At 41.1% G+C, this 24,715-nt stretch overlaps 2 protein-coding genes across 7 annotated transcripts in view; one reads left to right on the forward strand and one right to left on the reverse strand.

Moving 5' to 3' along the window:
- si:dkey-34d22.1 (discoidin, CUB and LCCL domain-containing protein 1) overlaps window positions 1-7,082 on the reverse strand; it is a 31,727-nt gene extending 24,645 nt beyond the window's left edge. For 2 of the 3 annotated variants that reach the window (XM_020453106.2, XM_020453120.2), the window contains exon 1: window positions 6,897-7,059. In XM_020453106.2, coding sequence (XP_020308695.1) covers window positions 6,897-6,996 — 100 coding nt within the window. In that variant the 5' untranslated portion in view covers window positions 6,997-7,059. Of the gene's footprint in view, window positions 1-6,896 lie in introns of all 3 variants that reach the window. The other variant, XM_020453112.2, reaches the window with a different exon arrangement.
- Window positions 7,083-7,251: 169 nt separating this feature from the next.
- Window positions 7,252-23,541, forward strand: LOC109902252 (glucocorticoid modulatory element-binding protein 1). 4 transcript variants are annotated; one of them, XM_020498474.2, is made up of 10 exons: window positions 7,252-7,347; window positions 16,299-16,443; window positions 16,781-16,839; window positions 17,084-17,205; window positions 17,429-17,532; window positions 18,171-18,316; window positions 18,843-18,986; window positions 19,327-19,464; window positions 19,958-20,080; window positions 22,357-23,541. In XM_020498474.2, exons 2-10 carry the CDS (start codon window positions 16,316-16,318, stop codon window positions 22,815-22,817), a joined length of 1,425 nt encoding a protein of 474 aa, XP_020354063.1. In that variant the 5' UTR covers window positions 7,252-7,347; window positions 16,299-16,315; the 3' UTR covers window positions 22,818-23,541. The 4 variants fall into 4 exon arrangements, with proteins under 4 accessions (XP_020354063.1, XP_031648846.1, XP_031648839.1 ...); XM_031792986.1 differs by lacking the exon at window positions 7,252-7,347 and adding an exon at window positions 7,734-7,905; XM_031792979.1 differs by lacking the exon at window positions 7,252-7,347 and adding an exon at window positions 13,556-13,867 and having other exon boundaries at window positions 18,846-18,986.
- The last annotated feature ends 1,174 nt before the right edge of the window (window positions 23,542-24,715 follow it).

Here is a 24,715-nt window from a genome sequence, read left to right on the forward strand (position 1 = left end):
CTTGCTTTCTTTCTTTCTTTCTCTCTCTCTCTCTCTCTCTCTCTCTCTCACGTCTCTCCCCCTTTCTCTAACTATCTCCCATAACTTCTCACCGCTACCGCCCCATTTCCTGTCCCTTAGGATTCACTGGAAATGCCAGCGCGACAAACTGTAGCTGTGGGCAACAGAGCGTGGATCTGTGTCACCATCAAGTCTGCTTGGGAGCAGTATTCCTTGTATTCTGGGGACGTTTTTGGGTTGGCAGGCCGAGCTTCCCCCCTACACTCCTCCCCTCTCACCCTGTCTTTGACCTGGCCTGTCTCATGAAGGTCTTGTCTAGTGGGGCTCTGTCTCTCTCTTTCCTCAGTGCTTGGGATCAACCTAAGCTTTAACTCATGCGTTATAGCTGTTGGTTGTTCCATGGAGTGAATAGTCTACACCCTGGCATTCCTGCTACTGGCCCATACGTGCGTCCTGCTTTTAGGTCTCTCTTGACAGACTGGGTTTTCCGACTGTCTCAGACATATAATCAAACGTTTAGATTATGATGGATATCCTTCTGAAAACCCTCACCTTCAGGGGCAGAAAAACCAAATGTAATAACACAAGGGTTTTCCTTTATTTTGATTATTTCCTACATTGTAGAATAAAAACTATGACATAACACATATGGAATCATGTAGTAACTAAAAAAGTGTTTTATATTTGAGATTCTTCAAATAGCCACCCTTTGCCTTGATGAGCTTGACCAGCTACACCTGGAATGCTTTTCCAACAGTCTTGAAGGAGTTCCCACATATGCTGAGCACTTGTTGGCTGCTTTTCCTTCACTCTGCGGTCCGACTCATTCCAAACCAACTCAATTTGGTTGAGGTCGGGTGATTGTGGAGGCCAGGTCATCTGATGCATTACTCCATCACTCTCCTTATTGGTAGAATAGCCCTTACACAGCCTGGAGCTGTGTTGGTTCATTATCCTGTTGAAAAACAAATGATAGTCCCACTAATCCCAAACCAGAAGGCATATCGCAGCAGAATGCTGTGGTAGCCATGCTGGTTAAGTGTGCCTTGAATTCTAAGTAAATCACAGACAGTGTCACCAGCAAAGCACCCCCACACCATAATGCCTCCTCCTGCTTTACGGTGGGAAATAAACATGCAGAGATCATCCATTCACCATCTCATCCGTCTCACAGATACGGCGGTTGGAACCAAAAATCTACAATTTGGACTCCAGACCAAAGGACAAATTACCACCGATCTAATGTCCATTGGTCGTTTCTTGGCCCAAGCAAGTCTCTTCTTCTTTTTGGTGTACTTTAGTAGTGGTTTCTTTGCAGTAATTCGACCATGAAAGGCCTGATTCACACAGTCTCCTCTGAACCGTTGCTGTTGAGATGTGTCTGTTACTTGAACTCTGTGAAGCCCTTATTTGGGCTGCAATCTCTGAGGCTGGTAACTCTAATGTACATATCCTCTACAGCAAGAGGTAACTCTGGGTCTTCCATTCCTGTGGCGGTCCTCATGAGAAACAGTTTCATCAAATCGCTTGATGGTTTTTGCGACTGCACTTGAAGAAACTTTCAAAGTTCTTGAAATTTTCCTTATTGACTGACAATCGTGTTTTAAAGCAAAGATGGACTGCTGTTCTCTTTACTTATTTGAGCTGTTCTTACCATAATATGGACTTGGTCTTTTACCAAATAGGGATATCTTCTGTTTACCCCCCTACCTTGTCACAACACAACTGATTGTCTCAAACGCATTAAGAAAGAAAGAAATTCCACCAATTAACTTTTAAGAAGGCACACCTGTTAATTGAAATGCACCAGCTTCATGACAACCTCATGAAGCTGGTGGAGAGAATGACAAGAGTGTCCAAAGCTGTCACCAAGGCAAAGGGTGGCTATTTGAAGAATTTAATTTATTTGCATGACATAAGTATTTGATCACCTACCAAACAGTAAGAAATCCGGCTCTCACAGACCTGTTAGTTTTTCTTTAAGAAGCCCTCCTGTTCTCCACCCATTACCTGTATTAACTGCACCTGTTTGAATTCGTTACCTGTATAAAAGACACCTGTCCACACACTCAATCAAACAGATTCCAACCTCTCCACAATGGTCAAGACCAGAGAGCTGTGTCAGGACATCAGGGATACAATTGTAGACCTGCACAAGGCTGGGATGGGCTACAGGACAATAGGCAAGCAGCTTGGTGAGAAGGCAACAACTGTTGGCGCAATTATAAGAAAATGGAAGAAGTTCAAGATGACGGTCAATCACCCTCGGTCTGGGGCTCCATGCAAGATCTCACCTCGTGGGGCATCAATGATCAGAAGGAAGGTGAGGGATCAGCCCAGAACTACACGGCAGGACCTGGTCAATGACCTGAAGAGAGCTGGGACCACAGTCTCAAAGAAAACCATTAGTAACACACTACGCCATCATGGATTAAAATCCTGCAGCAATCCACGCAAGGTCACCCTGCTCAAGCCAGCGCATGTCCAGGCCCGTCTGAAGTTTGCCCATGACCAGGCCCGTCTGAAGTTTGCCCATGACTATCTGGATGATCCAGAAGAGGAATGGGAGAAGGTCATGTGGTCTGATGAGACACAAATAGAGCTTTTTGGTCTAAACTCCACTCGCCATGTTTGGAGGAAGAAGGATGAGTACAACCCCAAGAACACCATCCCAACAGTGAAGCATGGAGGTGGAAACTCTTTGGGGATGCTTTTCTGCAAAGGGGACAGGACGACTGCACCGTATTGAGGGGAGGATGGATGGGGCCATGTATCGTGAGATCTTGACCAACAACTTCCTTCCCTCAGTAAGAGCATTGAAGATGGGTCGAGACTGGGTCTTCCAGCATGACAACGACCCGAAACACACAGCCAGGGCAACTAAGGAGTGGCTCCGTAAAAAGCATCTCAAGGTCCTAGAGTGGCCTAGCCAGTCTCCAGACGTGAACCCAACAGAAAATCTTTGGAGGGAGCTGAAAGTCCGTATTGCCCAGCAACAGCCCCGAAACCTGAAGGATCTGGAGGTCTGTATGGAGGAGTTGGCCAAAATCCCTGCTGCAATGTGTGCACACCTGGTCAAGAACTACAGGAAACGTATGATCTCTGTAATTGCAAACAAAGGTTTCTGTACCAAATATTAAGTTCTGCTTTTCTGATGTATCAAATACTTATGTCATGCAATAAAATGCTACTTTAATTACCTAAAAATCATACAATGTGATTTTCTGGATTTTTGTTTTAGATTCCGTCTCTCACAGTTGAAGTGTACCTATGATACAAATTACAGACCTCTACATGCTTTGTAAGTAGGAAACACTGCCAATTTTGCAGGTTATCAAATACTTGTTCTCCCCACTGTACATTTTAACTCGGTTTTTCACAATTCCTGACATTTAATCCTAGTAAAAATTCCCTGTCTTAGGTCAGTTAGGATCACCACTTTATTTTAAGAATGTGAAATGCCAGAATAATAGTAGAGAGTGATTTATTTCAGCTTTTATTTTTTTCATCACATTCCCAGCGGGTCAGAAGTTTACATACACTCAATTAGTATTTGGTAGCATTGCCTTTAAATTGTTTAACTTGGCAAACGTTTCAGGTAGCCTTCCGCAAGCTTCCCACAATACTTTGGGTGAATTTTGGCCCATTCCTCCTGACAGCTGGTATAACTGAGTCAGGTTTTTAAGGCCTATTTGCACGCTTTTCAGTGCTGCCCACAAGTTTTCTATAGGATTGAGGTCAGGGCTTTGTGATGGCCACTCCAATACCTTGACTTTGTTGTCCTTAAGACATTTTGCCACAACTTTAGAAATATGCTTTGGTTCATTGTCCATTTGGAAGACTCGTTTGCGACCAAGCTTTAACTTTCTGACTGATAACTTGAGATGTTGCTTCAATATAGCCACATAATTTTCCAACCTCATGATGCCATCTATTTTGTGAAGTGCACCAGTCCCTCCTGCAGCAAAGCACTCCCACAACATGCTGCTGCCAGCCCCGTGCTTCACGTTTGGGATGGTGTTCTTCAGCTTGCAAGCATCCCCCTTTTTCCTCCAAACATAACAATGGTCATTATGGCCAGACAGTTTTATTTTTGTTTCTTCCGACCAGAGGACATTTCTCCAAAAAGTACGACCTTTGTCCCCATGTGCAGTTGCAAACCGTAGTCTGGCTTTTTTATGGAGGTTTTGGAGCAGGGGCTTCTTCCTTACTGAGCGGCCTTTCAGGTTGTGTCAATATAGGACTTGTTTTACTCTGGATATAGATACTTTTGCAACTGTTTCCTCCAGTATCTTCACAAGGTCCTTTGCTGTTGTTCTGGGATTGATTTGCACTTTTCGCACCAAAGTACGTTCATCTCTAGAAGACAGAACGCTTCTCCTTCCTGAGTGGTATGACAGCTAGCTGCGTGGTCCCATGGTGTTAATTCTTGCGCGCTATTTTTTGTACAGATGAACGTGAAACCTTCAGGCGTTTGGAAATTGCTCCCAAGGATGAACCAGACTTTTGAAGGTCTACAATTGTTTTTCTGAGGTCTTGGCTGATTTTTTTAGATTTTCCCATGATGTCAAGCAAAGCGGCACTTGAAAGACATCTACAAATACACCTCCAATTGACTCAAATTATGTCAATTAGCCTATCAGAAGCTTCTAATGCCATGACATAATTTTCTGGAATTTTCCAAGCTGTTTAAAGGCACAGTCAAATTAGTGTATGTAAACTTCTGACCCACTGGAATGGTGATACAGTGAATTGTAAGTGAAATAATCTGTCTGTAAACAATTGTTGGAAAAATGACTTGTGTCATGCACAAAGTAGATGTCCTAACCGACTTGCCAAAACTATAGTTTGTTAACAAGAAATTTGTGGAGTGGTTGAAAAGCGAGTTTTAATGACTCCAACCTAAGTGTATGTAAACTTCCGACTTCAATTGTATGTGTTATTCCATAGTTTTGATGTCTTCACTATTATTCTACAATGTAGAAAATTGTAAATAAATAAAACCCTTGAATGAGTAGGTGTTCTAAAACTTTTGACCGGTAGTGTAGTAATAACTGGACAGATGATAGGGAATTGTAGTCAATCATCAGCTCTGTATTGGACCAAAATGTATTGACATCTTTGGGGGATTTGCAGGCAGGCCCTCACAGGTCTGTACTATGAGACAGGATGTTTAGCTGTGTAATCTGTCACTACACAATACTGCTGTGTCAATCAGAGCGTGACAACACACACTGAGTTATTCATTGACCAGGAGAGGATTGATATGTTTTTTTCTTGTACATTTGTCTCTTGCTTCTCTCTGGTGCCAAAGTGATTCAGAGGAAGAAATGTACCATGAATTGGTCATCTTCCTCTGTGACGATACTAAATCCCCAGCAGCAAAACAAAATGTGTCAAGAGAGCCCAGATCTGCTTGGACATTCACAGTAAGTTTCCATATATGTGTGATTCATGTTGACCCCTGCCTAATTGTGAAATACCATGTCAACACAAGGGGTACACTCTCTTATTGTTGCATGTCTTCCTGCAAGTCGTCTTGTGGGGAATATTAGGGGGAAAAAACATGTATATATGTTTTGTCACACACACCAGATCCTTGCTCAAGGGCACATCGACAGATTTTTCACCTTGTCGGCTTGGATATTCAAACCAGCGAGCTTTCGGTTACTGGCCCTGGCACTCATAGGTAAACACAGATGAGAGTTCACTATCTGCAATGGAATGCCACCATGACATCACAGATGACCTTTGAACTATCAGGATTGTTTGCTCCAGACAGTCCCAAAGATATTTGTGGCTTTGGTTTGATCCACCCCATGTGTTGGAAGAGAGTTATTCACAGGATCACTGAGCCTTAAATTCATTTAAACCCTATCAAAGCTAGTGTTGTCGACTACTTGCATGCACCCCTTTTGCTGAAGTCAACTGTATGTGTGACAGGGTTTTTGCATAAAATATTTACTATTGGAAATGATTTGAAAGGATGCTCAGCAATGGAAAGGATGCTCAGTTTGTCGTAAATACTTGGAATGACTAACACAAGCAGAACAGCTCCAAACGAGGATGTGTACACACACCTCACCCTTGCCAATAAGAGTGAGTTACCAAAGAAGGGCAGTGTACCTTTAACTTACCAATACAACAGCTACCTTGTTTATGAGGACTTTTATAAGAAACCTGAATTAAACTCATGCATCAGGGTATCACGGTAGCCTAGTGGTTAGAGCGTTGGACTAGTAACCGGAAGGTTGCTAGTTCAAACCCCCGAGCTGATGTGGTCATTCTACCCCTGAACAAGCTGTTAACCCACTGTTCCTTAGGCTGTCATTGAAAATAAGAATTTATTCTTAACTGACTTGCCTAGTTAAATACAGTTTTTTTTTTTTTTATCGTCTGATTGATCAATAATCTTCTGAACTGGACTGGAAATTGCAGCAGGAGCACATTGTCTATTTATGTCACCAATAGCCACTTTAGAAAATGTCAAACGGTTTCAAATGTGGACAACGTGTGTAGCCCTCAGCCAACAAAAAATAAATAAATTAGAAAGTGATGACAATATCTTCAATAAAGTAAGCAACACACAACATTAAAATGACATGAAGATGATCTGTGAATATGTTCATTTATGTATGCTATTCATGTCGATGAAACTCAGTTTACAGTACCAACTAAATTCCACAACTTTTATTATATAAACATAATAGCCTACAATTTATAGAGTTATTTCATAATTATCCAGTCAAGGCTCAGAGTAATTATCTCAATAAAAATATCGTAAGCGATTTATAAAAAAGATAGCTAGTCTAATGTCTTTGGTTGTCTATTGCTCTACATATGTTATACTATACTGTACATTGACAAGGACATACACAAGGGAATAAATAGCTTACCCTCCTGTCCGTTGACAATTATAAACACGACACTAAAGACGATCCAAAAACTGCCCAAATAATTCACAGAATCTCTAATCTGTCCAGGTTTCAAGAACATGATTTCCGCGGATAAATGCAAGGAGTAAACCCTCAAACCCCGGGATAACACTACTCAGTTCACTTCTGCAGATATTACTAAATTACGAGGCATTGAATATTTACGATTGGGCACAGGGAGACGAACTGAGATCTCATTGGCTTCCAGATGTGTCAATTAAATCACTTCAAGAATCGCTTTCCCAAATAAGGGCGTCTTGCTAGATGTGGACCAATAAATGCTGATCTAAGGTCAGTATAACTTGTTATTTCATGTCGACGAGGGGGATACGCTGGTCCTAGACCCGTGCTTAGTGACAACCACCCCCTAAAACTTGAAATGACTTGAGTTGTGCAAAATGCATTAGAGCAGGTGAGCATACATTCCCTATATTTTCTGAGTTTAATTGAGTGCTAATAATTTATTAGGCTATGGGTTGAGCCCATAGCCTAATAAAACTATGTGCGCTCTATGATTAGCCTACTGTACACAACTGTAAAAGTCCGCTATCCTTTGCTACAACGTGTGCATTGATTTCTACCTATTTATTATGCTAAATCATTTTACACGCTCAACAAACATCACTTATTGCATGCAAATAATATATGTGTATTATAACAACACTCCTTTAGTGGCCTAATGACATACGCGCGGTCAAATAAAACAGTATGTATAGTTGTTGTGAGCTATTCTAGTCATTTAGCCTTAACCTTCTCTAAACCATTCCGTGGTGCTCAAGCAAGCAACTCCTAGTAGAGCAGTTTGACCGATATACACATCGCGTGCGAACAACCGCTTCTCGTGACAGTAGGACAGATGCTTCTCACAGGCAAATACTGCCTTCGTTGCAGGAAGTGTAGCGAAGCAGCAGTACAGCGCATGTTCTGAGAACTCTCTGCAAGCAAATGATGAATTCTCTGCAGTGAAACGGTAAGGAAAAACACAGAGTATTCAGTTAAAAATTATATTTGATCATTTCTGGTTGGTTTACGTTGTGTTTTCGTTTGCCTAGTCTGGAATGGTGTGTACTATGTACACATTGGTTGGTTGTGTGCGTGCCGCCGCACCAACATAACGTCAGTTTGAGTGGGTGAAGGAGGGAGAGAGGCACGCAAGTGCCGAAGTGGTTTATGCGGTGGGAATACTGGCTAAGATCTCTGAAACCTTTGTTGTCTATCTATCTTTACTGTGCCATTTTTATAATGCACCCCTCCAAACCTACAGTGCATTCGGAAAGTATTCAGACCCCTTGACTTTTTCCACATTTTGTTACATTACAGCCGTATTCTAAAACTGATTAAACTATTTTATACACACAAAACCCCATAATGACAAATCAAAAACAGGCAATTTTTTATTATTTTTAGCAAATGTATTACAAATAAAAAACAGAAATACCTTATTTACGTAAGTATTCAGACCCTTTGCTATGAGACTCGAAATTGAGCTCACGTGCATCCTGTTTCCATTGATCATCCTTGAGATGTTTCTACATCTTGATTGGAGTCCACCTGTGGTAAATTCAATTGATTGGACATGGTTTGAAAAGGCACACACCTGTCTATATAAGGTCCCACAGTTGATAATGCATATCAGAGCAAAAACCAAGCCATGAGGTCGAAGGAATTATCCGTAGAGCTCCGAGACAGGAGTGTTGAGGCACAGATCTGGGGAAGGGTACCAAAAAGTGAAGGTCCCCACAGCATTGAAGGTCCCCACGAACACAGTGGCCTCCATCATTCTTACATAGAAGAAGTTTGGAACCACCAAGACTCTTCTTAGAGCTGGCCACCTGGCCAAACTGAGCAATCGGGGGAGAAGGCCCTTGGTCAGGGAGGTGACCAAGAACCCGATGTCAGAACTACAGATCCTCTGTGGAGATGGGAGAAACTTCTCGAAGGACAACCATCTCTGCAGCACTCCACCAATAAGGCCTTTATGATAGAATGGCCAGACGTAAGCCACTCCTCAGTAAAAGGCACATGACAGCCCGCTTGGAGTTTGCCAAAAGACACCTGAAGAATCTCAAGACAATGAGAAACAAGATTCTCTTGTCTGATGAAACCCTGATTGAACTATTTGGCCTGAATGCCAAGCGACACATCTGGAGGAAACGCATCATGATGTGGAGCTGTTTTTCAGGGGCAGGGACTGGCAGACTAATCAGGATCGAGGGAAAGATGAACGAAGCAAAGTACAGAGAGATCCTTAAAGAAAACCTGCTCCATGCTCAGGACCTCATACTTGGTGAATGTTCACCTTCCAACAGGACAACGACCCTAACCACACAGCCAAGACAATGCTAACCCTAACCCTAATTTGTCCTTGCATGGGGACAAATCTCTGAATGTCCTTGAGTGGCCAGGCCAGAGCCCGGACTTGAACCCGATCGAACATCTCTGGAGAGACCTGAAAATAGCCGTGCACCGACGCTCCTCATCCAACCTGACAGAGCTTGAGAGGATCTGCAGAGAAGAATGGGAGAATCTCCCCAAATACAGGTGTGCCAAGCTTGTAGCGTCATACCCAAGAAGACTCGAGGCTGTTATCGCTGCCAAAGGTGCTTCAACAAAGTACTGAGTAAAGGGTCTGAATACTTATGTAAATGTGATATTTCAGTTATTTTTTATTTTATTTTTATAAATTTGAAACATTTCTAAAAACCAGTTTTTGCTTTGTCATTGTGGGGTATTGTGTGTAGATTGAAGGACAAAAACAATTTGAAACATTTTAGAATAAGACTGTAATATAACAAAATGTTGAATGTCTGAATACTTGCATATGTGATAATGGCATTTATCCTATAATGGAGACTAAATTAAAGGACTGATTCAAATTCTTTGTCAGCAAACTCAATGGATTAATGTTTTCAACTACTCCACTATCTATGTTATGATCTATAGTAATTTTTACTGTACCATTTTGAAAATGCACTCCTCCAATCTACTTATACGACACAATGGCATTTGCAGTTCCTTCAGAAAGCTTTCAAACCCCTTGACTTATTCATCATTTTATTGTTACTGCCTGAAGTAAAAATGTATTAAATAAATACCCCATAGTAAAAAAGTGAACATTTGTTTTTTAGAAATGTTTGCACATTTATTGAAAATGAAATACAGAAATATCTAAATTTACTTAAGTATTCATACCCCTGAGTCAGTACTTTGTAGAAGCACCTTTGGCAGCGATTACAGCTGTGAGTCTTTCTGGATGAGTCTCTAAGAGCGTTCCACACCTGGATTGTGCTACATTTGCCCATTATTCTTTAAAGAATTCTTAAAATTTGTTGTTGGTCACTATTAGACAAACATTTTCAAGTCTTGCCACATATTTTTAAGTAGATTTATGTCAAAACTGTAACATTTATTGTCTTCTTGGTAAGCAACTCCAGGGTAGATTTGGCCTTGTGTTTTAAATTATTGTCCTGCTGCAAGGTGCATTCATCTCCCATCTCCCAGTGTCAATTTTGTGTATAGAGCACACTTCGGACAAAACTGAATTACATTTTTTCCTCCAGGTTGGCAATGTTGCAAACTACACTGAACAAAAATCTAAACGCAACATGTAAAGTGTTTGTCCCATGTTTCATGAGCTGAAATAAAAGATCTCAGACATTTTCCATATGCACAAAAAACTTATTTCTCAAAGAAAATGTATAGTTTACATTACTGCTAGTGAGATAATCCATCCACCTGACAGGTGTGGCATATCAAGAAGTTGATTAAACAGCATGATCATTACACAGGTGCACCTTGTGCTGGGGACACTGAAACGCCACTCCAAAATGTGCAGATTGTCACACAACACAATTGGCATGCTGACTACAGGGATGTCCACCAGAGCTGTTGCCAGATAATTGAATGCTCATTTCTCTACCATAAGCCACCTCCAACATAATTTTTGAGAATTTGGCCGGCCTCACAACTGCAGACCACGTGTAACCACGCCAGCCCAGGACCTCCAAATCCAGCTTCATCACCTGTGGGATCGTCTGAGACCAACCACAGCTGACGAAAGTGTGGGTTTGCACAACCAAAGAATATCTGCACAAACTGTCAGAAACTGTCTGCGTGTTCGTTGTCCTCACTCGTTGTCCTCACCAGGGTCTTGACCTGACTGCAGTTAGGCATCATAACCGACTACAGTGAGCAACTGCTCACCTTTCGATGGCCACTGGCATGCTGGAGAAGTGTGCTCTTCACGGATGAATCCCGGTACAGGGCTGATGGCAGACCGCGTGTATGGCATCGTGTGGTGAGCGGTTTGCTGATGTCAACGTTGTGAACAGAGTGCACCATGGTGGGGTTATGGTATAGGCAGGCATAAGCTACAGACAATGAACACAATTGCATTTTATCAATAGCCATTTTAATGCACAGAGGTCCTGAGGTCCTGACGAGATCCTGAGTCCCATTGTCGTGCCATTCATCCGCCGCCATAACCTCATGTTTCAGTATAATAATGCACGGCCCCATGTCGCAAGGATCTGTACACAATTCCTGGAAGCTGAAAATGTCCCAGTTGTTCCATGGCCTGAATAGTCACCAGACGTGTCACCCATTGAGCATGTTTGGGATGCTCTGGATTGACGTGTATGACGTTGTGTTCCAATTCCTGCCAATATCCAGCAATTTCGCAGAGCCATCGAAGAGGAGTGGGACAAAATTCCACAGACCATAATCAACATCCTGATCATCTCAATGCGAAGGATAGAGTTGCATGAAGCAAATGGTGGTCAAACCAGATACTGACTGGTTTTCTGATCCATGCCAGTCATGTGAAATCCATAGGTTAGGGCCTAATTTATTTCAATTGACTGATTTCCTTATATGAACTGTAATTCAGTAAAATCTTTGAAATTGTTTCATGTTGCGTTTATATTTTTGTTCAATGTACATTCAGATGATACAATTAATTACAGATAATGTAAACATAAAAAGAAAACATTCAAGCTGCAGTTGAAGAGCAATATCTTTCCACAATTGATTTGTAGTAATGGAGGCTGCATAATAAAGAATTTTACACTGCATTGATTGGCCTACATTAAATATTTTCACTTGTACTAAAGATAAGCTTTTACTTTTGATATTACCTGTTGTCATGGTTGCAATATGCTTCCAATTGTAAGCTTTTGAGATAAGAGGATTTTCCCTATCAGCAACTATCACCTTCTACCACAAGACAATGCCTCTCAGGCGATAGTTTGGTTCGACCCTCTTTAAGGATTGAGATTCCACGTAACTATGATTGCATTTGGATGTCATGAAATAGATCAGAAATACAGTCTTGCAGCAAAGAAACATCTAAGCACTTTATAAAGGCACAGATTGGATTAAAATCGTATTCTGAATAATAAAGCCATGATTAGATTTTTATAATGATTATAACCTATTGTCTAATATTATAATAAAAAACATGAATAGTTATGATTTAAATTGAAGTGCTAATTCAAATAGATTGCCATTGCAATTACTGAGTTAGTTTCATTTCATATTCCATAAGATATACAGTATATCTCATATTTGTCACGCCCTGGTCTTAGTATTTTGTGTTTATATATTTATTTGGTCAGGCCAGGGTGTGACATGGGTTTATTTTGTGTTGTGTTTTTGTATTGGGGTTTTAGTAGGTATTGGGATTGTGGCTGAGTAGGGGTGTCTAGCATAGTCTATGGCTGCCTGAGGTTCTCAATCAGAGTCAGGTGATTCTCGTTGTCTCTGATTGGGAACCATATTTAGGTAGCCTGGGTTTCACTGTGTGTTTGTGGGTGATTGTTCCTGTCTTTGCGTTTGCACCAGATAGGGCTGTTTCGGTTTTCACATTACGTTTTTGTAAGTTCGTGTTTCTTTATTATGTAATAAACATGGATTGCAATAGCCACGCTGCATTTTGGTCCGATCCTTGCTACACCTCCTCGTCCGAGGAGAAGATAGAAGAAAGCCGTTACAATATTGGAGACTCAAGTTTAACATACTGTTTCAAATATGTACCATTTTGAAAATACACATACATCGCATACGTAATAATGGCTATTAAACTCAATGGATTAATAGAGAACAACTACTCCCATATCTATGTTATGGACTGGAAGCTAATTTACTGTACCATTTTGAAAATGCATCCCTCCAATCCTACTTACATACGCAATAATGGCATTTAACTTTTTGGGCGACCAGACCAAATTCACATAGAAATGTGGTTTATACTGTAGATCTGTCATTGTCGTTGAATGCAAGTCTAAGAAGCTGTAGTTCTATGTGTTGTATTTCTATGCTTCCCATTTAGTTTTTCTGTCTTGAGTCGGTTTTGTACACTAGCTTCAAACAGCTGAAAATACAATATTTTTGGTTATGGAAAATATATTCCACTGTGGTTTAGATAGTACAATGATTCTCTATACGATATTTGCTTGTTTTGTCATATAAACTGAAATTGGGCAAACTATTAGAATTTTAGCAACCAGGAAATGGCGGAGCGATTTATGCATAGTGCATTTCTATGCTTCAGGCGTAAAATATTATGCTCTGCTCGAGGCATAATAAATCAATCAAATAAAACGTCCCCATCAATATCTGTCTGCTTAAGATAGATATCTGTTGTTTTGCATGGGTGCGTTTCAAATGCCGATTTTGACTTTCTGCATTTGCCGTGGACGTTGGCAGAGCTACAGCGGTGTTTGTCAGACCAGGAGACGAAAATCCGTCTTCTAACAAAAACGTCTGTAGTGTCCAAACGGTTTGTCCTACAAATTAACATGACCCCTCAATGGAAAGATTACTCTCACGATGGTGTTTTGCTCAACGAGTGTCACGGTACGCGTATGAAGGTAACTTGTTACCTGAAAAATGTATGGAAGTGAATAGGGCCTTTCCACGTCAAAGGTATACAGGTAGGTTTCCCCTAAGCTTTCTTAGATTTTAGATATAGGACAGACACTTAAGAACATACTTCCTTTTGATTACATTTTTGACTATCTGTTTTTCCATGTATGAATCTGTTATTCAATGCATTTCTATGGGCTAGTAGTGGCAAGGCCAAATTCTATGTTTCATCAAATATATACAATACCAGTCAAAAGTTTGGACACACCTACTCATTATTTTTTACTATTTTATACATTGTAGAATAATAGTGAAGACATCAAAACTATGAATTAACACATATGGAATCATGTAGTAACCCAAAAAAAAAAAATATGTATATTCTTCAAAGTAACACCTGTTAATTGAAATGCATTCTGTCATCAAGGCACAGGGTGGCTACTTTGAAGAATCTCAAATTTCAAATATATTCTGATTTGTTTACCACTTTTTCGGTTACTAAATGATGTGTTATTTCATAGTTTTGATGTCTTCACTATTATTATACAATGTGTAAAATAGTAAAAATAAAGAAAAACCCTTGAATGAGTAGGTGTGTCCAAACTTTTGACTGGTACTGTATATATTTGATGAAACATTGAATTTGGCCTTACAAGGTGCATCTGTGTAATGATCATGCTGTTTAATCAGCTTCTTGATATGCCACACCAGTCAGGTGGATGGATTATCTTGGCAAATACTCACTAACAGGAATGTAAACAAATTTGGAACATTTCTGGGATCTTTTATTTCAGCTCATGAAACATGGGACCAACACTTTAGATGTTGCGTTTATATTTTTGTTCACTGTAATATGGGCTACTTTTATGTACAGTGTGTGTACTTACATTGTTAGTACCAGGGTTACGTTTACCAGCTAGAAATATTGTAATCAGATTACATATATTTTTGAAAAACTAGATGATTATTTAGAGGATTACTTTTAAATTCAGAAAGGATGTTTGCGAAAAAATATATTTCACTCTTCTCTGTTTTCTCAATGACATTCAAATCACCATTGAAAAAAGGCACAAATTTAAGTTTGTTCCAACTGATTGAGTCTGACCACAGATCAGAGACCACTATGATGACACATCAAATGTGTTTGATGGATTGCGGGAAAAGAGCAGGAACAGGCTTTGATAGGCTACAGTCCAAGCTATGTCTTGCATTGGTGCTACTGCTGTCGGCATCCAAAGATTATTCAACTTGAATAAACGCTTGGAAGTAAGGATGACAGAAGTGGTGTCGTCTACGGTGATACGGATATCACTTATTATTGATATCTACATGGCGCATTGATGTGAATCACGCTGCTGCTCTCTCATTTAGCTATTTGCGCCTCATGGATTGTGGTTGTTGTGGATAGCTGTTCACAAATCTAAATGGGTATCTGAACCCAAAAATGTTTGAATTCAAGAAGTTACATCCGTGTATGGCCAGCTATGTAAACTTTAACATTGATTTATCCTGCAATAGATGTAGTTCAATTGGTAACATACATTTTTGTCTTCTTCTAATACTTCTTAAGGGGAAAGTAAATTAAAAGTAACGGAACGTAATCAGATTACGTTACTGAGTTTGGGTAATCCAAAAGTTACGTTACTGATTACAGGTAATTTACAGGTAAGTTACTTTACTGGACAGGTAACTAGTAACTGTTAACGGATTTGATTTAGAAAGTAAGCTACCCGACCCTGGTTAATACAGTAGGTAATCTCAGCACCCAGAATAACCAATGAGAGACTACACTGTCTGCTACTTATGTAGCTACCTAGAATGCATGATTTTAGCACCACATGCAATTAAGTGGTAATGTTTTTTTCTCTACTTCTTCTTACAAACCATTCCGAAGTTAGGGAAAGAACAATTCAACTTGTTGAAGCCTGTCAGTCTGTTTTTGTTAACCCCTATTTATATATATATATATATATATATATATATATATATATATATATATATATATTAAAGGGGGGTAACCCATACTAGGAATGGCTCATAACCTTCATGCAAAATACTTTTTGTCAGATGCTAAATTATTTGATTACATGAGAAGAAATCCCAGTCAGAACCATTTGTGCCATACATTCAATATGGATCTATTCTCAATAGCTACTATTGTATGTCAGGACCTACAGTACTGTGTGTGTGTGTGTGTGTGTGTGTGTGTGTGTGTGGGGGTGGGTGGGTGGGTGGGTGGGTGGGTGTGGGGGTGGGTGTGTGTGTGTGTGTGGGTGGGTGGGTGGGTGTGGTAGCCTAGTCGTTAGAGCATTGGGCCAGTAACCGAAAGGTTGCTAGAGCAAATCCCTGAACTGACAAGGTAAAAATCTGTCGTTCTGCCCCTGAACAAGGCAGTTAACCCACTGTTCCCCATTAGGCAGTAATTGTAAATAAGAATTTGACTTGCCTGGTTAAATAAAGGTTAAAAAAAAATATATATATATATGCCTGTCCCTACAGCAGTCCAGGGAGTGGTCATGGCGAGTGCTGAAATCACAGTGTCCTCAAGAAACATAGTGATGGTGAAGGAAGAGGAGGAGGAAGGGGAGCACTGTGAGAGCCGCAAGACTCAGGTCATCCTCCATCTGCAGCCCATCATACAGGGGTAAGACTCAATGCAAAGAGGGGGCACTGGACACAACAGGGTGGAGGGTTGGAGTTACCATTTGATCAAACATTTTGTCTCAAAATTCTATTTGCAATTAGTAACTAATTTAATTTATCGTTACTACGTAATGTAATTACACTAAGAAATTACAAATATTTTTTTTTAAGTGTACAAAGTGTGCTTTTCTAGACATCCAAGTTGTCAGTAAGATAAAACTGTCTTTGAAGTGTAGAATTCTGATAGCAGGTTCTGTTATATACTGTACATTGTAACAGCTGCCTCAGTGGGAGTGGTGAATATTGCATGAAATAGTGGACTTTGTCGCCTCCTACAGGGCAAATGAGGACAACGCTGACACTGGCTCTACTGTTCTAGCAATAGAGACGCATCATGGTAAGATTCCAAAAGACGCTTTGCTTCTATTGCTTATTTGTATGACCCGTATTTTAATTCATTACTACATTCAACTTGGAGATTAGATTTGTATTGTATACATCATCTAGTAATTTTTTAAAACTGGATATATCATTTGTATTATTTTGTTTTGTTGTGTTTTTGATGTATGGATGCTTGCTTGTGATGTTGTGTGTGTTAAATACTGTGTGTTTATATTGTATTTTACCATTATGGATGCTAGAAGACAATCTTGCAGAGGGTGAGGAGGTTGAGTATGGATACCCCATCACCTGTGGCGAAAGCAAAGCAGTCCTCCTGTTTAAGAAGTTTGTCTGTCCTGGCATCAACATCAGATGTGTCAAGGTACCAGTCATCAAGTAACTTGTTCATAAGTACAGTATTCCACTAAGAAACACGCTGGTACCTGTGTGTGTGCTGTTTGTGTGTGTGTGTGTGTGTGTGTGTGTGTGTGTGTGTGTGTGTGTGTGCTTTCCATTGTCGATATGAAAGCATGTGAGATATTTTATTATTATTTAACTCTTTCTGTGCCTGTGATTCTCTGTGTTGCTTTTTCTACTCAATGCAGTTCAATGACCAGCTGATCAGCCCCAAGCAGTTTGTTCACATGGCAGGGAAAGCCACTCTGAAGGACTGGAAGAGGGCCATCCGACTGGGAGGAGTGATGCTCAGGTAGGCTGCGTCATACTGGGTGGAGGGCAGGGTTTACATTTACATTTTGGTCATTTAGCAGACGCTCTTATCCAGAGATACTTACAGTCAGTGCATATAACTAAAGAAGCTAAGACAACCACATATCACAAGTAAAAACTTTATTAAATAAAGCATCTATATATGCAAAAAAAAAAGACAGGTTGGGGTCAATATGTATCTGGGATCTTCTTGTTTTGCCTGCATCGGGTTACCTGAAGTTTTTTTGCCCCATACATTCCACTAGCAGTTAGTAAGCAGCGTTCTTGTGGTGGTAGGATCACATATCACGCTGTCAAATTGCTGAGTGATGCATGTCTCACCCCATCTTTGTGTTTGCACATGTTCTCTGTCCATCTGTGGTTTAGTCTGCTGCCTTCATCCCTACATATCAGATCAGAAGCTTTTGTTACAAGCAAAGCTTTGATGAAACATTGAATTCATTAACCACTTGTAAACATTTCACTGTGTAATACACATATTGCCGCAACTAGAAGTAGCGATTTTCTGACTGGATTAGATATAGTGATAACAATGTTTATTATTATATAACTAATCATAAAATAAATATACTAAACCATTCTCCTTCTCCCAAATCTTCTCTTATGTCCTCTATGCAGGAAAATGATGGACTCAGGTCAGATTGACTTCTACCAGCATGACACAGTGTGCACCAACACCTGCCGCAGCACCAAGTTTGACGTGTTGATCAACAGCACCCGCTTCCTTCCGGGCAGCGCCATGCAGCCCCCCCCTTCCCTGCCAAGTGAGCCTATCAGCCAATTAGCCAAGGGCTGACTACACATTGCCCAGTGTGCCTATCAGCCAAGGGCTTACCTAACTACAGTACACGTTTTCTATGTACACATTTACTCTCTCATATCCCGTGGCTGCTGCCATTTATTAAACTGCTGTTTTTATCCCTGCACAAACTACACTTCACCTTCATAAACTGTACCACGCATATTTTGAAATGGACTACATCAAAACATCAATGAATAATTGCCCTCAGCAGTCTTTGGTGTGGCACCTATTTTATCACTGGACTGGGCAGTGATTGGAATCTAGAAGTAGGAAAACAATTCGATTTATGGGCCTCAATGGTCTCCTCAGATGCGCATAGAACTTGGATTGAAAACCCTGTGCTGTGAAGGCACTTGCAGAGTCACACAGTTGTTACCACTGCTTACAACCAAATGTCTACAACAGAACTGAACCATAATTTGAGCTAGTGATATGAGTGATGACATGAGATGTTGGAGGAGTGATTTGATGTGTGTTGGTGTGTATAGTAGATGGAGGCCATGCTGCAGTGTCAGATGACAGGCTAGAGGAGAAGGCCTACACTACAGTGGAGTGGAGCCCTGGGCCAGCTCCTCCCATCACCAGCACAGCCAATGGACATGTCAAGAGGAAAAGGGGTGACATCATCCCTGGTCAGTATAACAACAACAGGGATACATTGATAGTTAGCTTAATGTAAACACATGCAAACAGGCACGTGCTTACGCACACACGTTCACACACACATACTGTATAAACACACACACTAACGCACGCATGGTGGAATGCACACACACACACACACACACACACACACACACACACACACACACACACACACGCGCGCGCGCGTGTTAGGGACTTACAGTACTAAGGAAAGTCACTTTGATGACTAAAAAGGCATCCTGGTCACATCTGACGTCTTGACATACACACACATTCCCAACACCATTCCACTTTCCTAATCATGCCATGTCTCTTGCCTTTCTCTAGATGGCAGTCTAAGCTTTTGGAGAGGCATAGCAGACGTTGGCCTGATGGGGGAGGTGTTATCCAGTTTCCGCACAGAACTGGTGGCTATGTTGAGAGGTGTGGAGGTCCGCAGTGAGAAGGCCATTTTGCAAGAAGCCGGTGAGCTTACACACTGTGACAGGTTCCCACACATACTTACATAATACTTACATGTATGAAATATCAGAGAGTTAAAAAATGTAATGTTCTATGGGTAACATGTACACTGAGTGTACAAATCATTATGAACACCTTACTAATATTGAGTTGCACCCTCCCTTTTGCCATCAGAACAGCCTCAATTTGTCGGGGCATGTACTCTAAAAGGTGTCGAAAGCGTTCCACAGGGATGCTGGCCCATGTTGACGCCAATGCTTCTCACAGTTGTGTCAAGTTGGCTGGATGTCCTTTGGGTTGTGGACCATTCTTGGTACACACGGGAAACTGTTGAGCACCTGTACTCAGTACATTTAGCAGGTTTATATTAGAGGCAGGTGGATTGGCAAGAGTTTCGTAGAACAAAATTATAATTGGGGATTGGTTAATTTGTTGGACTGATTTATTTGAATTGCCTGTTTATTTGTTGTTACTGTAATGTGTTTTGTTGTGTCAGATGCTGTTGTGCTGAACTCCCTTTCTGAGATGTTTGGGCTGCTGGACTCAGTGAGGAGGGTTCTGGACCTAAGACGCAGTGAGACTGATGACAACCAGCAGCAGGTCCACAATGCTCTTAATGGTGAGAGAATGTAAGCTTGGATGTGAGCTTAGAATGGGCAAACATACACTCTTGGAAAAAGGGTTCAAAAGGGTTCTTCGGCTGTCCCCATTGGAGAACCCTTTTTGGTTCCTGGTAGAACCCTTTTTGGTTCCAGGTATAACTATGTTGGGTTCCATGTAGAACACTCTGTAATGGGTTCTACCTGGAACCAAAAGGGGTTCTTCAAAGGGCTCTCCTATGGGATTCTAGATTGCACAACACATTTGTACTGTACTTACAATATATAGGTTTGGATCCCTGCACTAAAAGTAACACTGTTGTTTAAGTTATTTTTGTTTACCTGATATGTATACAGACTATTACTATGTTAGGTTTTCTTATTTCACTTGTGGTAAACCGTGGGGTGTTGGGTTGAGTGTGCCGAGATTAACACAGAGACAGTGAGGTTTTAGTCAGCAAACACAACTATACTAGGCCATAAAATAAACATAGCAAAGAAAATCACATACAGTGCCTTGCGAAAGTATTCGGCCCCCTTGAACTTTGCGACCTTTTGCCACATTTCAGGCTTCAAACATAAAGATATAAAACTGTATTTTTTTGTGAAGAATCAACAACAAGTGGGACACAATCATGAAGTGGAACGACATTTATTGGATATTTAAAACTTTTTTAACAAATCGAAAACTGAAAAATTGGGCGTGCAAAATTATTCAGCCCCTTTACTTTCAGTGCAGCAAACTCTCTCCAGAAGTTCAGTGAGGATCTCTGAATGATCCAATGTTGACCTAAATGACTAATGATGATAAATACAATCCACCTGTGTGTAATCAAGTCTCCGTATAAATGCACCTGCACTGTGATAGTCTCAGAGGTCCGTTAAAAGCGCAGAGAGCATCATGAAGAACAAGGAACACACCAGGCAGGTCCGAGATACTGTTGTGAAGAAGTTTAAAGCCGGATTTGGATACAAAAAGATTTCCCAAGCTTTAAACATCCCAAGGAGCACTGTGCAAGCGATAATATTGAAATGGAAGGAGTATCAGACCACTGCAAATCTACCAAGACCTGGCCGTCCCTCTAAACTTTCAGCTCATACAAGGAGAAGACTGATCAGAGATGCAGCCAAGAGGCCCATGATCACTCTGGATGAACTGCAGAGATCTACAGCTGAGGTGGGAGACTCTGTCCATAGGACAACAATCAGTCGTATATTGCACAAATCTGGCCTTTATGGAAGAGTGGCAAGAAGAAAGCCATTTCTTAAAGATATCCATAAAAAGTGTTGTTTAAAGTTTGCCACAAGCCACCTGGGAGACACACCAAACATGTGGAAGAAGGTGCTCTGGTCAGATGAAACCAAAATTGAACTTTTTGGCAACAATGCAAAACGTTATGTTTGGCATAAAAGCAACACAGCTCTGAACCCTGAACACACCATCCCCACTGTCAAACATGGTGGTGGCAGCATCATGGTTTGGGCCTGCTTTTCTTCAGCAGGGACAGGGAAGATGGTTAAAATTGATGGGAAGATGGATGGAGCCAAATACAGGACCATTCTGGAAGAAAACCTGATGGAGTCTGCAAAAGACCTGAGACTGGGACGGAGATTTGTCTTCCAACAAGACAATGATCCAAAACATAAAGCAAAATCTACAATGGAAAGGTTCAAAAATAAACATATCCAGGTGTTAGAATGGACAAGTCAAAGTCCAGACCTGATACCAATCGAGAATCTGTGGAAAGAACTGAGCTCGAGCTGTTTTGCAAGGAGGAATGTGAAAAAATGTCAGATTCTCGATGTGCAAAACTGATAGAGACATACCCCAAGCGACTTACAGCTGTAATCGCAGCAAAAGGTGGCGCTACAAAGTATTAACTTAAGGGGCTGAATAATTTTGCACGCCCAATTTTTCCGTTTTTGATTTGTTAAAAAAGTTTGAAATATCCAATAAATGTCGTTCCACTTCATGATTGTGTCCCACAGGTTGTTGATTCTTCACAAAAAAATACAGTTTTATATCTTTATGTTTGAAGCCTGAAATGTGGCAAAAGGTCGCAAAGTTCAAGGGGGCCGAATACTTTCGCAAGGCACTGTAGGTTTGGCTCAGTCCTTCTTCTCAGCTTTGGCTCTGTGTCGGGCTCTCCCGGTTCTCGCTGGCGGTGTGCCACAGTGCCAAATGTCGCATCACGTACCTCCCCTCTATTATCACACCTTGGAGTAGACCTCCTGGGATACCACACACTGTTCATTGCTCGATGTTATACCAGTACAACCATGTGTCCTTCCTCAGTGCTGGAGGACCAGTTGGAGGACCAGAGGAAGCCGAGGCAGGATGAGCCCCCACCCAGCCCTGGTCACCTCTACATGGGCAGCTTCTCCAAGGCCACCCCCTCAAAGTGCCCGCGGCTGCATCCCTCTAGCTCTTCCACCACCCAGCCTCAGAACCAGACCACACAATCGTCCATCGTCTTATCTCCCATTACCACATCCCCAGTGGGTCAGCCTCTCAATGTGGCCGGCTTGCCTGTGGCCACACTGGCCCAACTCCCCACTGGCTCCCAGCTCTTCACCCACTACACCACTGGCAACACCTCTGCAGGAAAGAGAGGCAGCGCCAGGTCTTTGGCTCTCCATGCAGCCTCCAGGGTGACTGTGCTCAACACAACCACAGAGTCATGGGTGGGGACCCCTCTACAGGCGCTTCATCTAACCCAGAAGAAGGAGCAGGACTCTGGGGACAAGGAGAGCTAGAGACTGGGGGAGGAGCGGATAGTGCTTGTGCAGCAGGGGGTACTACTGGACACTCCAGGGATTCAGACACACTTTGCTGGGAACAGTGGGGGCTCAATCAGAGATGGAGGAAGAGGGGGAGGAGCAGGGGAGGGACAGGAGAGTGAAGGTACAGAAGGAAGGGTTGCATAATGTAGAGTATAATGTAGAGTCTTTGGCAGGAAGAGGGCATTAAAAGAACGTAAAATCAAGTGAGAGAAGAGAGAACCGTAAGGAATACAGTTGAAAGAGAATCGAGTGAGTGAGTGAGCGAGCGAGTGTGTGTGTGTGACAGTGTGTCTGTGTGGAAGAGAGCAAGAAGGTGAACTTCGTCATGTCATGTCATGTGTAGCTCCACACAGATTTTAGGCTATATGTGTTTTAGGCTATATGTGTAACATCATTTTAACGTACAGTACTTTTTCACATGGTGTTTATTACTGCAGGGCCCAGAGTACTTTAATTTACCCATGGTCTTCATCATCAAAGATATTGATATACTTAATGAAAGGGGAGAGTGGGCTAAGTTGAGCCATTTCTCCGTCAAGGGAAATATTGTATTCTTTCTAACAAGATGTCTACATTTATTTCAGGATGTTGTGTATCCCTGAAAATAATCAGAATTATGTATATATTACAGTTTTGCTGGACAAGGTAAGTTAAGCCGCCTATTTCTGTACTGAATTAAATATTACCACTACTGTTTTAAAACACTGTCTACCTTTATTTCCTAAACACAAATCAACACAATCACAATCCATTTTTTGTGTTTTAATCCTTTAAAGCATATTTAACACTGGCTTAAAACTCTTTGTACTTTTTTAAAACACATTTAACTTAGGCCAGGCCCTGTTGTCACCTCATATCCCAGCGATAATGAGAAGAAAACACTTACATTTGCTCAACTTGCCATTGGCTCAACTTTCACCCCATGGCAAACATTTTGACTATATTAGCCTACACAGCTACAAGGATGCACTTTCATGCTAGGTTTAGGACCTCATATTGAAACTTATAGAGACCCCCAACTGATGTACAGAACGATCTTAAAATGATCTACATTGGTTTAGATACAGTACAAGCATCATGAAAACACTTTTTTTGGATCTAACTTGCTTACCACTTTTTCCATGTGGTTTCTTTCTTCACAGAGCTCTTCCTAAATATTTGGTCATCTAATACATGTTTTGTGTATGGTTTCCTAAAAACAAGAGTGGCCTAACTTACCCTTTGGCTCAGTTTACCCCACTCTCCCCTACAGGGTTTTATCACAACCTCTTCAGTAGTTCTCATCAACTCCTGTAAATCACAGCTTGTATTCATAAACCGTATCAGAGTAGGATTGCTGCTCTTGGATCAGTTTTGCATTTTAAATCATCATGAATAAAAAGGGGGACCTGATCCTTAAACAGCACTCCTACTCTGAGACGCAGAACGCACTGTTCCTCTCAAGTACACCAGGAGATAGGAACCATCTGTGCTATTATCATTTGGCTGTTTGTTCCATTCTGGGTTCTGAATTATCATAGCAGAATCCAGAATGGAACAAACGGCCAAATGATAATAGCGCAGATGGTTCCTGTCTCCTTTAGTTCAGATTTGATTACATATTGGCATCAAAATGACAGCACAGACTGGGGTAGGACTCTAGAAATCCAAAGTTGTCGAAAGGGTTTTGTGTGCAAACATTAGAATATTCCTTTAAATCTTTTTTCTTCCTGAAATTTTCACATGTTCAAATTAAAAACTTTGTTTTTCCATTTTTGTTAGTAATGGAATGCTCCATGATAACTGTTTTGGTTGTTAGAGGTGCTTCTGATGCATACACATCCAATGTTTTATTATTTGGTATACTATAAAAAATGAATAGTCACACACCA

Source organism: Oncorhynchus kisutch, linkage group LG2 (assembly GCF_002021735.2).
Source record: "Oncorhynchus kisutch isolate 150728-3 linkage group LG2, Okis_V2, whole genome shotgun sequence".
Classification (NCBI taxonomy): Eukaryota; Metazoa; Chordata; class Actinopteri; order Salmoniformes; family Salmonidae; genus Oncorhynchus; species Oncorhynchus kisutch.

Coding starts and splice junctions, on each gene's coding strand:
- LOC109902252 (XM_031792975.1), top strand. CDS start 13,744: ATGGAAAGATTACTCTCACGATGGTGTTTTGCTCAACGAGTGTCACGG. Junction 18,317..18,842: donor GCCCCCCCCTTCCCTGCCAA/GTGAGCCTATCA, acceptor TGGTGTGTATAG/TAGATGGAGGCCATGCTGCA. Junction 19,465..19,957: donor GGCCATTTTGCAAGAAGCCG/GTGAGCTTACAC, acceptor TTGTTGTGTCAG/ATGCTGTTGTGCTGAACTCC.